Here is a 14,143-nt window from a genome sequence, read left to right as displayed (position 1 = left end):
AATAGTGTGAGAAGTCTCCCGCTCGCTGCGTTCGCTCTAACGTGACCGGGGTTCTCCTTCTATCTCAACCTCTCGGATTTGAAATGCAGCCACGGCTTCAGTGAGGCCGGCGTTAGCGGATAAGACGACGACGACGACGGCGGCAACGTGAGCGCGTCTATAAACCGGGGCCCCGTAAGCAAACACTCGCCCCGTGCCAAAACCGCTCTGCGCGTCGAGAGCTTTTCTTAGCCGTCGTGGGCCACGTTCCCACCACACACACAATTAAAACAAAAAAAAACCCTCAGACGTGACTGACTCTCTCTCTCTCTGTGTCCTCAGTGTGTGTGAGATTTCATTTCATCAAAACTCAACGCTCACTTCACTGCTGAGGGTCACCGACGCAAAACAAAAACACTTGCGATGATGTTACGGGAGCCGGAGAAGACGTCCAGGAAGTAAATAAATAACAGATTATTTTAGTTCCCCGAGCGGGAACCTGAGGAACCGTCGCAGTGCCCGCGGTCAACTTTTAACACGACAATCTCCTAAATCTGATCCTCTGGAAGTATTTTTATGGATCCTTCCTGTGGTCAGTAAGCTGGCTATGGGAAGGAGGAGGAGGAGGATGGAGGGGTGGGGAGGGGAGGGTGCTGCTGGCCACAGCAACAGGGTTTCTCTGGGCTTTCTCACAGCATCGTCCAAGGCATGACTATACGAGAGAGAGAGAGGCGGGATCTGGCAGCGCCGAGCGTGCAGCGCGGAGCGGTCACGGCAGAAATGGCACGGCGAGCACATTTCACACCTCCCTCGGAGTGACTGCAAATTTCCCTGTGCTGCACTTTTTGATTGGAAACACATTGGAAACATCTTTTCATAATCACACTTACGACGTACAAAAGAGAGAGAGAAAAGAAAAAAAAAGGAAGAAGAAGAAGAAGAAGAGCTGGAAGAGCGAGGTCCAAAGTATGACTAAGTAACTCTGGACCTGACCAAAATGTGCGGCTTCTTCTTTTTGTCCAAACGTGAATAAATCAGAAAATGTGATGAGTCTGAGGCTAAAAACGGGCAGAAAGACGATAAATTAAACACAGATTCAGATGGCGTACATGTGGACTAAACCTCTACAGCATTGGTTCTCAAAGTGCGGCCCGGGGGCCCAATGGCGGCCCGCAGAAACATTTCTGGCGGCCCCCCCCCCCAATGAATTACAGTTGATAGTTTTAATCCAGGAGCGACTAAGCTTGTTAAATGTTTATTGGACATTACTGGATACAGACCAATAAGTGTAAACAAAAATACTGGGTATTTACCTGGTTTCTATATGGTGAATTTTAGTGTATTATTGTGTTATAAGCTGGTAATAAGCAGTTAAGCGAGTGAATATAACAGAAATGTGTTACTTGGTATTAACCTGTAATTAGAAGGTAAGAAAAATGGCCAAAATACTGGGTAATTACCCAGTAAATTATAAAGCGTTATTATATTAATGCTTATATTACTTTATATTAACGCTTATATTAGTTAACGCTAAACTGTAGAACTGCAATCTGGTCATTAAAATTATTACAAATGGGATTTCTTTCCGTTTTGTTTTACTCTGGTGGCCCTCAGTCCAACGTTGGGTTCCTAAATTGGCCCTTAGGTATCAGAACTTTGAGAACCCCTGCTCTACAGCAGACATCGAAAAACAGAACAATGGACTCCAGACTGATCTGGCACACCTCATTCATCGGCCGTCAAAGGCTGGTTGCCAGTTTTTACGGCTCTCTCTGGCAGACCTTCGGCACCTCCAGGGCCAAGAGATCCCTAATCTCCACAATAACGCATGTCATTCTCTCTTAATAAAACACTAAAATAATGCACTACGCCGTGCGGCGCGGCCACATGCAGAATTTGCCAGTGTTCCCGGCGACAAGGGTTCAAAGATGAGTCAGATCCAGCTGCAACTGAAATAGAGAGGTCGTGCGCAGTGTGGCAGTGAACAACCGCTCTGCTCGCGGCCGTGGCGTTTTTACTCTTTGGTAGCGGCGAGGATCTCGAAGGCCGTCTGGCTCCGGAACAGCCTGAGAAAGCCTGACGGCAAGCCCAGAGATTCCCCGTGGCAGCTTTTGCCACGCTGTCACAAACAAAACACAAGACGTCTTTCTCTTCTTCCCACACCAACGAGGCTCTCGGGCGCTGCCAAACAGAACAATCACTATCGCAGCCTCTCCTCCGTTCCAACTCTCTCTTTCTGTGTGTGTGTGTGTGTGTGTCTCCTACAATATAAACAAAAGAGATCAGCAGAGGCTTTACCTCTGTGAGAGCGACAATGAGGGCCATGTTTAAGGAGACAAAACAACAGAGTGTGCACGGGATCAGAAGAGGAGGCGAGGAAGACGGAGACGCTAAAGGCTGACAAAACGCAAACCAAACAACGACAAACCGCGACGAGGAAACGCAAACGCACAACCGCTGTGACAAACTCAGCCTTTCTCAGACATTTACCTGATCACACATATGCAACTTAAGGCTAAAGGAGACGGCGGTTCACTTTGCTTCTGCAGGAATTCAGAGAGTTCTTTAACTGAGCGTTGGACTCTTTGGCGGTGGATCAAAGTGGTAAAGACGCACTTACTTAAGATAAGAGAGCACAGTGTGTCGAGCCTCTGGAAACTGAGTCTGCTGCACTAAAGGACTGAAAGAGCAAAGAAGTGTGCGAACCGATGTCAAAACAAAGACAATTTACCATCATTTATGTACATGATTGAGTAAAATATACTTCAATCTGACCACAAATTATGTTTTTCCTGTGGTTTTGTTAATGGACCCAAAGATACTGCAATTTTTTTCAATTAGCACACTATGCTATTTTATAATTGTAAGGTGATATTTTTCTTCCTGAAACAAATATATACTAATTAAATTAATTAAATTCAATCAAATCCAATTTGATTTGAAGTTTTAAATATTATCAACTCACATAATTCACAGAGTCACAGAGACAATAAACCCTTATAAGCAGCATCATCTAAAATTACAAATCAACAACAAACCCCTGAACTACATCACAATAAGCACAAGACCCTTGAAATCACCTTCAAACTTATTGTGTTTTCACTGGCGTTAGTGTATAATGTACTCGAGTACAGAGACTTGAACACGTTGATGTTAGTTCATGTGAAATGTCCCAAAATAAAATAAAATACACATCTGGGAAACAATTGAACAGGAGAAATAAACCGTCACGAGATATTTATATAAGCCGCACGTCTTCAGTCAACGTCACGACGCTTTTTAACCAAAGCCACAGAACAACAGAGTGAAGCCGGAGCTGCTGCCAGGGTTTGGCTCATCAGGCCGTGTGAGTGTGAGGTGTTTGGCCTGGACCGAGGTTTGTGTGTGTGTGTGTGCGTGTGCGTGCATGCATGTGTGTGTGTGTGCGTGTGTGTATTAGAGAGGAAGAAAGAGAAAATCACATTTGGCTACACTTATGTTAGCAGCTGCCATAAGAGTTGTGTTTAAGCAGAGAGTGGGTGTGTGTGTACATGCAGTATATACATATATGCGTGTGTGTGTGTGTGTGTGTGTGTGTGTGTGTGAAACTTCCAGAAAATTCCAGCTGAGATAATATTAGGTTATGAGCATGCGTTTGTATACGTCGCCAGCAAAAGTGTGTGTGTGTGTGTGTAGTTGGCTGTGAAATGCCTTGTGTGAGTGTTGTACTGTGACAGGGTTTTATATATGTATATATATATATTTATATATATTTATACACACATAAATGTGGAGGGAAAAAAGAAGAAAAAACAACAACAACTACAACGCAGGCTGCAGTGTTTTGGCCGTGTGTGTGTGAGGAGTCTGTGCTCTGTCGGCTACAGTGATGTTTGGTGTGTGTATGTGTGTGTCCACGATGGTGGCTGAGATACAACAATGTTTATCTGTATCAAACTGCATCTATGACAGCGTTTGGCCGAACGCGGCGTGTTGTGTGGGCGCGCGTGTGTGTGTGTGTGTGTGTGTGTGTGCACGCAATCGTGACTAAAACTGTGTTTTGGCTTGATGTGTGCAAGTGCACCGCAAAGATGACAGAGTTGTTGTTTTTTTGTTGACTGGATGTGTGTGTGTGTGTGTGTGTCTTTATTTAGCTGTGTTTGTATATGTGTGTGCACGGGTGTGAAGGTGGCTGCAATAGCACTGGCATTTTGTTGTTGGTGAGTGTGTGTGTGTGTGTGTGTGTGTGTGTGTTTGGCAGCCAGGTCCGACGTGGTGCTAGTATTCAGGCAGACGGTGAAGGCGACAGCAGCAGCCTGCGGCCTGAGAGCAGGAGACTCGCGGCTCTGCTGCTTCACACACACACACGCACGCACGCGCACGCACACGCACACACACACACACACACACACACACACGTAATCTGGGTTGAGGCCAAATGACGTTCCCTGGCTACAATGGCCTTAGCATGGCGGATACACTCGCAACACACAGTACAGTAGTGACTCTCATTCATTGCAAAAAAAAAACACACACACACACACTTTTACAGTCATGAACGTCTGATAAACACACACACACACACACACACACACACTTGCTTTCATGCAAATTCCGTCCTATAAAAACACAAAATATATGCGAAGCCGCAGAAAAAAAATTAACGTACTTGCCAAAGCTCGCTGGCCAAATGCCCCGACACACACTCGCATATTCTGTTTTTTTTTTTACTGCTGAAATGTTGTGTTAAAAAACATGAAACATTCTAATAATAATAATAATATACGAGAACATAAAAAAAAGAAAATGCTAGCATAATTTATTTCACTCAATTTTGTCAAAAAAGCACTTTTCCATGATTATCAGGGAGTTGCTTTATAATATAAATTCCCTTTTTCTTAAGAATACATGTAGGCGTGTGTGTGTGTGTGTGTGTGTGTGTGTGTGTGTGTTTATGCTAGCGTGTTTACATCTACAGTCGTGTCATTGCGTCCACGTACCTGGCGAGTGGACGAAGTAGGCCAGGTAGAGGTCGAGCTCCTTGACCGACACTCCGATGTGGTGCGGCTGGACGCACAAGCCCGGGTTGCTGCACTGCGGCGACTTGACCAGACGCTCGCCGTCCGTGCTCTCCAGGGGGCTGCCCTTGAACAGGATGACCATCACCAGGTCCAGTCGCCACACCTTGTCGGCCTGGCGGAGGCAGTCGATGCGGCGGATCTTGCCCTTCTGGTCGGGGTTGGAGAGCACGCAGCAGGGGGGCTTCTTGCCCGTGATGGTGAGCACAAAGTCCTCGCGGAACTCGGGCCGGATGTCCTTGCGGAGCTTGGCCAGCAGGCGCGAGGCCCACTTCTGCTTGATCTCGGGCTTCTCGCCGAGCAGCTCGTCCTTCACCGCGCGCTCCTCCTCCTTGGACATGCGCTTCTCGTGCTTCTTGAAGTACTTGCGCTTGCGGGCCTGCAGGTTGAACCAGGTGTAGGCGAAGGCGCGGACGTGGGGCAGCAGGGCCTCGATGAAGGGGTGGAATTCATCCTGGATGAGGGCGGAGGAGGCGGCGGAGGAGGAGAGGGAGGAGGGGGGGAAGCAGGAGGAGGAGGAGGAGGAGGAGGGGGGGGGCGGCGGTGGGGGAGAACGGGGGAGAGAAGGACGGGGAGAGGGGGAGCGGGGGTGAGGAGGGGAAGAGAGAAGAGAGGCAGTTAGCACCGGCGCGCAGCATGGAGGAGCGGCGCCTGCTCTGTGTGAGCAGAGCGAGAGAATGAGCGAGGGGTGAAAAGAGAGAGGGAGAGAGAGAGAGAGACACAGAGAGAGAGAGAGAGAGAGAGAGAGAGAGAGTGACACCTAACATACATCACAATAGAAAACACAAACAACACAATAAGACGAGACACATATTAAGCATCCACACTTAAAATAATGTTGGTGCAAAAATTAAAAAATGTATCTAAAAATACTGTTATAACAAGAACATAATATTATTAATAACAATATATATATAGAAAAAATAATAGATATATAAAATTCTAATTATTACGTGTGAAACCTGCACAAGCGCTGAAAATCAGAACGAAACAGTCGTCATCATAAAAAACACTTGAACACACACATATACAAGAATAACGTGGTAGTTACCATTCTGCTCTCTCATCATAAATTCACCCGACGATTGCAAAGAAACTTAAAATGCACCAGCACCGATTTAGAAAGTGGAGCCAAAAAATAAAAAATAAATACTAGAGGAGGGGGGGGGGCTTAAAAAGAGAAGCTGAGAAAGTGTCCAACAAAAGCAGCAGGGGTGGAGGTAGGGGGGGGGGAGTTGAGAAAGAGGAGAGAGGCCAAAAGGGCGCAGTGTAATAGCAGCACAGGAACACAGGAGGTAGTGTAGCGGGAGCTGCAGGAGAGCTGCTGCTCAAGAGCACAACAGAAGGAGAGTTTAACCAACAATCTCTGTCTGGGAAAAAAAAAAAAGGTCTGAAAAAAGTCTCAAAAACTTCAAATTCAGCTTCTTTGTTTTGTTTGCAGGATAAAAAAAAAAAAAAAAAAGGTTGGCAAAGCAAACGCGGGCTATTAGTTCAATTCTGCAGGATCTGCATAAGACTCGCGGATAGATAGAAAGAGAGAGAGAGAGCAAACGCTGGACGAGGGGGGTGTGCAGACAGAGGAGGAGAAGAAAAAAGAAAACAAAAACATAGAGGAGCGAGTCAGTGTTGGAAGAGCGTGCACGACCGCTGGCAAACCCGAGTGCAGCTTCTTTTTTCCCCCTCTCTCTCTCTCTCTCCAACTCTGTCTCTCTCTTCCTCTCCACTTTCCTTCTCTAACCATTGACTGAGTGTGTGCCAACACGCACAGGGCCCACCTATTTGGCACCGAGTCGCGCTCAGACCAGCCAATGCGAGCGCTCTCCACTGAAAGGGAGGAAGGAGGGAGGGGGGGGGGGGGATAGAGAGAGAGAGAGAGAGCGCTATGGCAGAGGAGAAGCAACGAGACGGGGGCGCGAGAGGGTGGATGGTTGGTGGCTGGTAGTGAAGAGAGAGGAGGAGGAGGAGGAGGAGGAGGAGGAGGAGGTGGGGATAGTTTGTGTGGTGCAGCAGGCAGAAGGCACGTCATTAGCCAAACAGACAAGTTCCAATCTAGTGCAAAGGCAAAGTCCAGAGGATATTAATTTTACACGCGTCCAATCCAGACAGCGCCCGCCCTTCTGAAGCCACCGCCCATCCACCCTCCACCCTCCGCCCTCCACCCCCCCGCACCGACCGCCTCCGTCACAGCATGGTCACAGTGGTACCAACAAACCAGCTCGCTCCCCTCCCCTCCCCTACCACCCTCCCCTTACCACCCTCCCCTCCAGTAACACCCGTCTCTCTCTCTCTCTACTCGCGTTACACCACCTTGGCATGGGATGGCATGAGAAAACACAGGCCCCGAAATCCCACTAGACCCTGGGACCAGCAGCTGCTCCTGGATTTACCACACAAACAAAGAGAGGCGGAGGAGAGAAAATGCCCATTACCCCCCCCCCCCCCACCACCACACACACACACACACACACACACACACACACAAACACACACACAAACACACACACACCACCACCCCAACAATAAATACCATCCAAAAAATGCTCTCCTGTTTCAAAATGTACAATCCAATCCAAACTGGCCTCTTAGTTCTTTTTTTTTTTTATTTTAGGTCCACTTTAACAGCACACACACACACACACACACACACACACACACACACACACATTAAAAGTTTGTCGGTGGACAACGGCGGCTGAAAAACGCTGCGCCGTGCAGCTTCACTTAAGTCGCCAGCGCGCGTAAAGCCGTTTACTAATAAGACGATTCTGCTCCCCCCCCCCCCCCCCCCCGCTAATTCACAACAAAGCTAAGCTCAGTGCTAATCATACGCTGATGATGATGATGATGATGATGTCGTCGTGAACGCCGTCGCTAAACGCTCCATATTTTTCCCTCTCTTTCGTCACAACGACACGTGATTAGGACCGAAAGGGAACAGAGAGCGTACACGAGCTAATCATGGCTAACGTTGGCTGACCCACGTGACCTAAAGAGGGACAAATGTGCCCAGTGCACCATGGGAGAATTATCTCATCGAAATAGTTTCACGTGTTTGTCAGAGAAACAAAAACGTCCTTATCGCCCCCCCCCCCCCCCGACAACGACGCACATATGGACCGATCGACTCATTAGCGGCGCGTTTGAGCGCCGTTCGTCCAAAAAAACCACAATATAAAAGGAACAACGTTTGTCCGTTTGCGGCGTCCAATTTGCACGAATTAGTCGACGGCGCTCGCAGGAATTATGGCGACGAAAAAAAAAACTGGGATCTCAGCAGCAGCGGGCAGCACACAAAAAAGCTAACTTGTCATGTGGCAAAGTTAAGGGGGCCCTGCCATTTGATTGTGGGTTGAAGCCCCCCCGCGGTGCAATGGGACAGGCTGTCTGTGTGAACGGCCTACAAAGGCCAGAGTCTTCTGGTTGGCTCCCAGGGCCATCAGATTTAGCCTGGCCTGCTCCCTCTGTCAGTGTCAGACAGGGAAGTCGCAGCCGGGACGACTGGCTGCTCCACTGACTGGCTGGCAACCTGGCTGTGAGGTTGGCTCAAAGGCAACCGCGACTGGCAGGGTGAATTACTGGTTGGCTACCTGGGTGGGTAGCTAGCTGGCCTCGACCGGCTCATCACCGCTAGTTTGCTGGAGGGGGTTAGCGGACCCCATCTGGACCGAGCCGGGGCCCGGGCCGGGTGCCGATTGTTCACGCTAACATACGCCGGCCTCGCAGAAAAAAAAAAAAAAACACACGCAGGAATGAGCGTCGGCGCGGAGTTAACGCAGATGTGCGCGTTTGTTGTTTTTGTGTTTGAAGAATAACGATGGGTATCTCTTATTTGAAGAGATGTAGACTTTCGATTAAAAGAGCCGCAGACGAGGAAGAGGAGGTCACTTCCTGTAATGTCATCATTACCGACAAGCAGAAGAACAATAATAATAACAATAATAAAGAAGAGCACTGTCTGAGAAATGCAAAGCTCTCCTTCCTCATTCACTTGGATCTCACCCGGCGACATTTTTCAGGAACTCGCGCTTATCAACAAAGACTCAACTATTCAGGCTACATATTAATCCTTTATTATACGTGTAATCCTTCAAAAAAATCACTTTAAAAACAACAACAAACACCTCGTCGCCATGATCTGGGGCTGAACAATTTCTGATATTTGGACAAGAACTTGTAATTTAATGCCTTTTATTAAAATTTCAGAGCCTCCTCATTTGGTTATTTCCCTGTTTGCCCACAGTTCTTCAGGGCACTAAAAGGAAAAAGGAGACGGGCCGGTTTTTAGGCCTCTGCCACAGTAACACTTTGGACTGTGCAGGTATCCGCTCAGACCTCATCTTATCTCCGAGGACCACGCTCAGAGAATAAAAAAAAACACCACCTTTTGTTCACCGGGACAGGGGCAAAGACAATCTCAGGCTACAACTCAAAAAGAGCCTGCAGAGGAATAAAAAAAATAATAATTCACCTCAGCTTTCATTAACAAGGCCAAGTTTGGAGCTGCGGCAAGTGCCAAAAACACAAGACAAAGAAAAAAACACACACACACACAAAACACTGCTGCATCCAAGACCTTGGTGTTAAATAGTGCAAAATGACCTATTAACACAGACAAGAACGTCCCCATGTCTGTGTGTGTGTGTGTGTGTGTGTGTGTGTGTGATAGAATTTATTATCGTGGTTGAAAGGGTGTAATTAAAATAATAAAAAAAATTACCCTATTTTAATTACTATTATTATTGAACAAATATTGACGGTCTCTGTGTGACACAGATAAAAGCTCCGAGCAACAACGGTAACAACGACTTTTTAAAACGCCCGAGAAACAAAAAAGATAGAAAAGAAGAACCTGCTGACTCACTCACTCACTCACTCACCGAGGAGAAAAGAAACCCACCTGAGTCACCGCGGACACGGCCTTTCACTCACCGGTTATTCACCGGTTATTAACTCCATCATCGGTGAGGCTTTTGGATTGTGGCCGCGGCCTGTTGATGTCGACGGACCGTGTGCAACACTTAATTCCGTCCGTTTTTAACTGAATTTAACGGACAAAAAAATAGTATAAAACGTCCGTGTACGTTCGTGTGTGTGTGTTGTGTGTGTGTGTAAGTGTGTGGGGGTGTGTGTGTGTGTGTGTGTGAAATATACGCTTTTCCTTTACCTCGCGCCGGTCACTTGTCCTCGAGGAAGCTCGTCCTCGCGCGGCCTACGTCGAACAAAATGGGTCAAACTTAATTCGGGGGGGAAAAAAAAGTCAAACCGGAAATTCCCTGAAATAAAATAAATAAATAAATAAATAAAATAAACGCGGAAGTTGGCTTGTGAAACGTTCTTAATCGAGCTTGACCTTCACTAAGAGAACAGTTAGACCCGCACAAAGGCGCGTTTGGCAGGATTCCTCCTCCTCCATCTCCTCCATCTCCTCCTCCTCCAAGTGAGTACTGGTTTATTAACGTGGCCTTCTTTAAACACATCAATATTATAATAAATAGACTAATGACGCCTTCAAGTGCGTTTGCACAAGCAGTAGTTGATGTCCATGAGTTTCACACGATTAATTAATTATTACAAACTGTGAGTGTGTGTGTGTGAGTGTGAGTGTGTGTGTTTGGGCCTGTTTCCTGCTGTCACTAGACTATAATAAGCAGTTACCTGCAGATGAATTTGTACTATGCATTGTATGTGTGTTTAAAAATAAATCACATTGTAATACATTAGGACAAATGGAAGGCAATGGGTGATAATATGTCTTATGTATTTAAAAATGTGGTTTAAACTGATTATTCTCTCTCGTGTTTTTCCAGCCAAAGACAAAATGGAATGTAAAAAGAATTAAAAAAACATCCCAAACGTGCCCAAAAAACAGGTTTTTCTCTCTTTAAATGCGTCCCTATGAATACAATTCCTGTTACTCTTATCATATTGTGTTATTGTTTATTTACCTCTGACATGACCTAAATAATGCAAAATGCATCAAGTTTGTTTAAAAACAGTATTTTCTTGCAACCAAAAATGACATTAAACTTAAAACAATATGAGAGGTTGTGAGACAAAATTAAAACATAATGAGAATTTATAGATAGGACGGATGGAATTAATTTAAATGCATTATTTAAATTTGTAAATAGTAATAATGCTAATAATATTATTTTGTTATTGTTGGACGAATATAAGAAAACCTTTGCTTTAATAAAAAAAAAACTATTGCTGGTCCTCTTCCATAAGTGTACGACGTCATCTGTCTGAAGACGTTTTTTATTTGTCTGACTTTCAGGCTTTTTTTTTGTTATATCTGATGAAAACGGTCTAAAGAGAGAAAAAGCTGATGAACGATAGCATGTCAAGATGTGTCACGGATGGAATTCGACCGTTTTAAATCACATTATTGACCGTGGTGAAGTCAGGGAAAGACGGAGCAATTTTTTATTGTGTGTAAAAGGTTTAGCATATAAATAAAATAGTGTTCAATGTTTGCCAGATCAAAATGTCACTTCTAAATTTGATATAACGCAATTTGGATTTTGTTTCGGCGACATAATATTATTTTTTTATTGTCTATTGTTGAAAGCACGGCTAAATTGTCCATGTTTTCTTTCCGTTCAAGGCCCAGGAATAATGGAGTGAAGGTGAAGAGAGAGCGAGGCCCTGAACAGGCTGCTGTTACGAGGCGACGGGTAAGTCGACCCCACAAGTTTGTATAAACTACCGTTTCTTGCTCATGAAATAGAAAATAATAGGTTTCACATTTTTCTTCCTCTTTTCATTCAATCACAGACACAAATAGAGTGACATTATTCCTCTTTTAAACGTCCCCTTTAACTCCTCATCACTGTCACTCTTTCCGTTTTTTTAATCCAGCTTTTCATCCGTTTCCCACTCCCTCGCTCGCTCCTCTGCTCTCTCCCATCAAGAGCCCCAGATTGATGCTTAAAGTGTGTCTGTGCATCGTTTGTAATTATGTCCCGTTTACACACTGACGCATTACTACGTGTGAAAGTCTGGAAGCCATTTGTGGCACGAGGGGCTGCGACGGAAAAAAAGAGCTTTAAAACTGCTCCAGAGAGAGAGCGACGAGGGCTGGAGCCCGGAGCTCCCGACACGACTCTCGCGTTTTTATACTTCCACAGCTCCACGTTCTAACGTAAGCACAGCGAAGATAACATCGTGAAGCCTTTCATGAGTACGGAGAACGTGTTCAGCGAGGGTTTCCAAGTGAGGTTTGTGCGGTTTCTGCATCTGTATAAACTTCACCTTATGGAGTTAATTACAAACACGACTGTGGGTGAGTCACAGGCCCTCGTTCAGTTTAAAATATTACCCCCAAAATATATAATAAAACATGCTCCGATTTGGCGGAAACTTTTGTATAAAGCCGCGGTGTGGAGACCAAGAGCCGAGAGAACTCAGAGGAAATTTTTACTCCGATGCGAAAACCTAATCAACTCAAACGAGACTTAATCTTGATAACGGCGCCGTCAATTAAGAGGGGAGAGCGTTTTTTTTCCCCGGGAACGATGTTATCGCAGTTTAAATGAAAACTGGGCCAAATGATCCAGATTTCAGACTAAATTAGGAGATTTCTGGCACAGCTTGTTACAAACAATGATTTAATAAAAAACACACACACACACAAAAGCACTTTAACATGTGGCTGCAGCAGAGCGAACCTCGTATAGGATTTCATTCACACACTAAGTGAACGCATATAGACTCTGCTTTTTTTGGTGTGTTTACAACGGTTTCTATAGCGTCACCATCACACACACACACACACACACACACACATTCTTGTACTTGCTGCATACTGAGGACTGGGTCGCTGACAAAGTGAGGACCAGCATTTCCACTTTATAAATCAACACAATTACAAATATCTACTTCATGAATGACATCTACAAAGAACTACTGGTTGCAGTACCATAAAATGTCTGCAGGTGGAGCATCAGAGCAAAAAGGGCTGGAAAACTTTTTTGTTTGTTTTTTTTTTGGTCAAAAAAAAATTTCCAAAAAAATGTTGGTCCCAAATTTTACAAAAACGTCATACTATATTATGTCGTCCAAAATTTGACCCAAAATTTTTGACAAAAAAATTTGACCCAAAATTTTTGACAAAAAAATTTGACCCAACATTTTTGACAAAAAAATTTGACCCACAATTTTTGACAAAAAAATTTGACCCAAAATTTTTGACAAAAAAATTTGGTCCAAAATTTTTGACAAAAAAATTTGGTCCAAAAATTGACAAAAACGTCATACTATACTATGTTGACCAAAATTTGACCCAAAATTTTTGACAAAAAAGTTTTGGTCCATTTTTTGACAAAAAAGGTTATACTATACTATGTCATCCAAAAGTTGAAAAAAAATGTGAAAAACAATTTTGGTCCAAAACTTGACTAAAAAGTCATACTATACTATGTCGTCCAAACATTTTTTTACAAATTGAGTATAGCATGTTATAGCAACCTATAAGGAAGTGAATTCATTGAAAACAAAGTGAGGACCGGCCAAAATGTCATCACTCAGTAAAAATGACCTCACTTTGTTGGTTAAAAACCCTCACTGGTCCTCAGTATCCCGCAAGTACAAGAACACACACACACACACACACACGTTTCCTCCTGACCAATAAGGTCAAGTTGTGTGTTGCTGTAAATACACAGAGAATGAGAGTCACACGCACACACACACACACGCTTCCTCACTGTATCGCCCTGCCGCTCAATTCTGCACACACACCTTTTTCGGCCAAGCGTTCCAGTCGGCACATGCTGGCGGCACACACGCACACACACACACACACGCACACACACACACACACACACTGGCTGCGGTTGCCCTGCCTACAGCTGCAGCGAGGGCTTTGAACCACATGCTTAGCAAATACAGCAGGAATAAAGTAGATAATGAAACCCGATATCCCCCTCCCCTCCACGTCCTGCTCCGACAGCAGCCAAGGCCTGCCCTGCTTCTCCTCGCACAAGAGATGCACTATTGAGAGACTTTCTCCCTCTCTATCTCCCCCCTCCCTCCCTCATCCCTCCTCCCTCCTCCCTCCTCATTCTTTTATTTCTCCCTGGTCCCCGTTCTGCCAGTCGGGCGAA

At 45.2% G+C, this 14,143-nt stretch overlaps 1 protein-coding gene across 7 annotated transcripts in view; it reads right to left on the bottom strand.

The window, feature by feature from the left end:
* Nucleotides 1–14,143, bottom strand: part of LOC310943789 (nuclear factor 1 X-type-like) — a 142,529-nt gene that overhangs the window by 91,607 nt on the left and 36,779 nt on the right. For all 7 annotated transcript variants that reach the window (XM_083909440.1, XM_083909444.1, XM_083909443.1 and 4 more), the window contains one exon: nucleotides 4,959–5,490. In XM_083909440.1, the coding sequence (XP_083765566.1) occupies nucleotides 4,959–5,490 (532 nt within the window). The remainder of the gene's footprint in view (nucleotides 1–4,958; nucleotides 5,491–14,143) is intronic.

This window comes from Microchirus variegatus (genome assembly GCF_963457635.1).
Source record: "Microchirus variegatus genome assembly, chromosome: 23".
Lineage (NCBI taxonomy): Eukaryota > Metazoa > Chordata > Actinopteri > Pleuronectiformes > Soleidae > Microchirus > Microchirus variegatus.
This window is presented reverse-complemented; position numbering and strand designations above follow the sequence as displayed.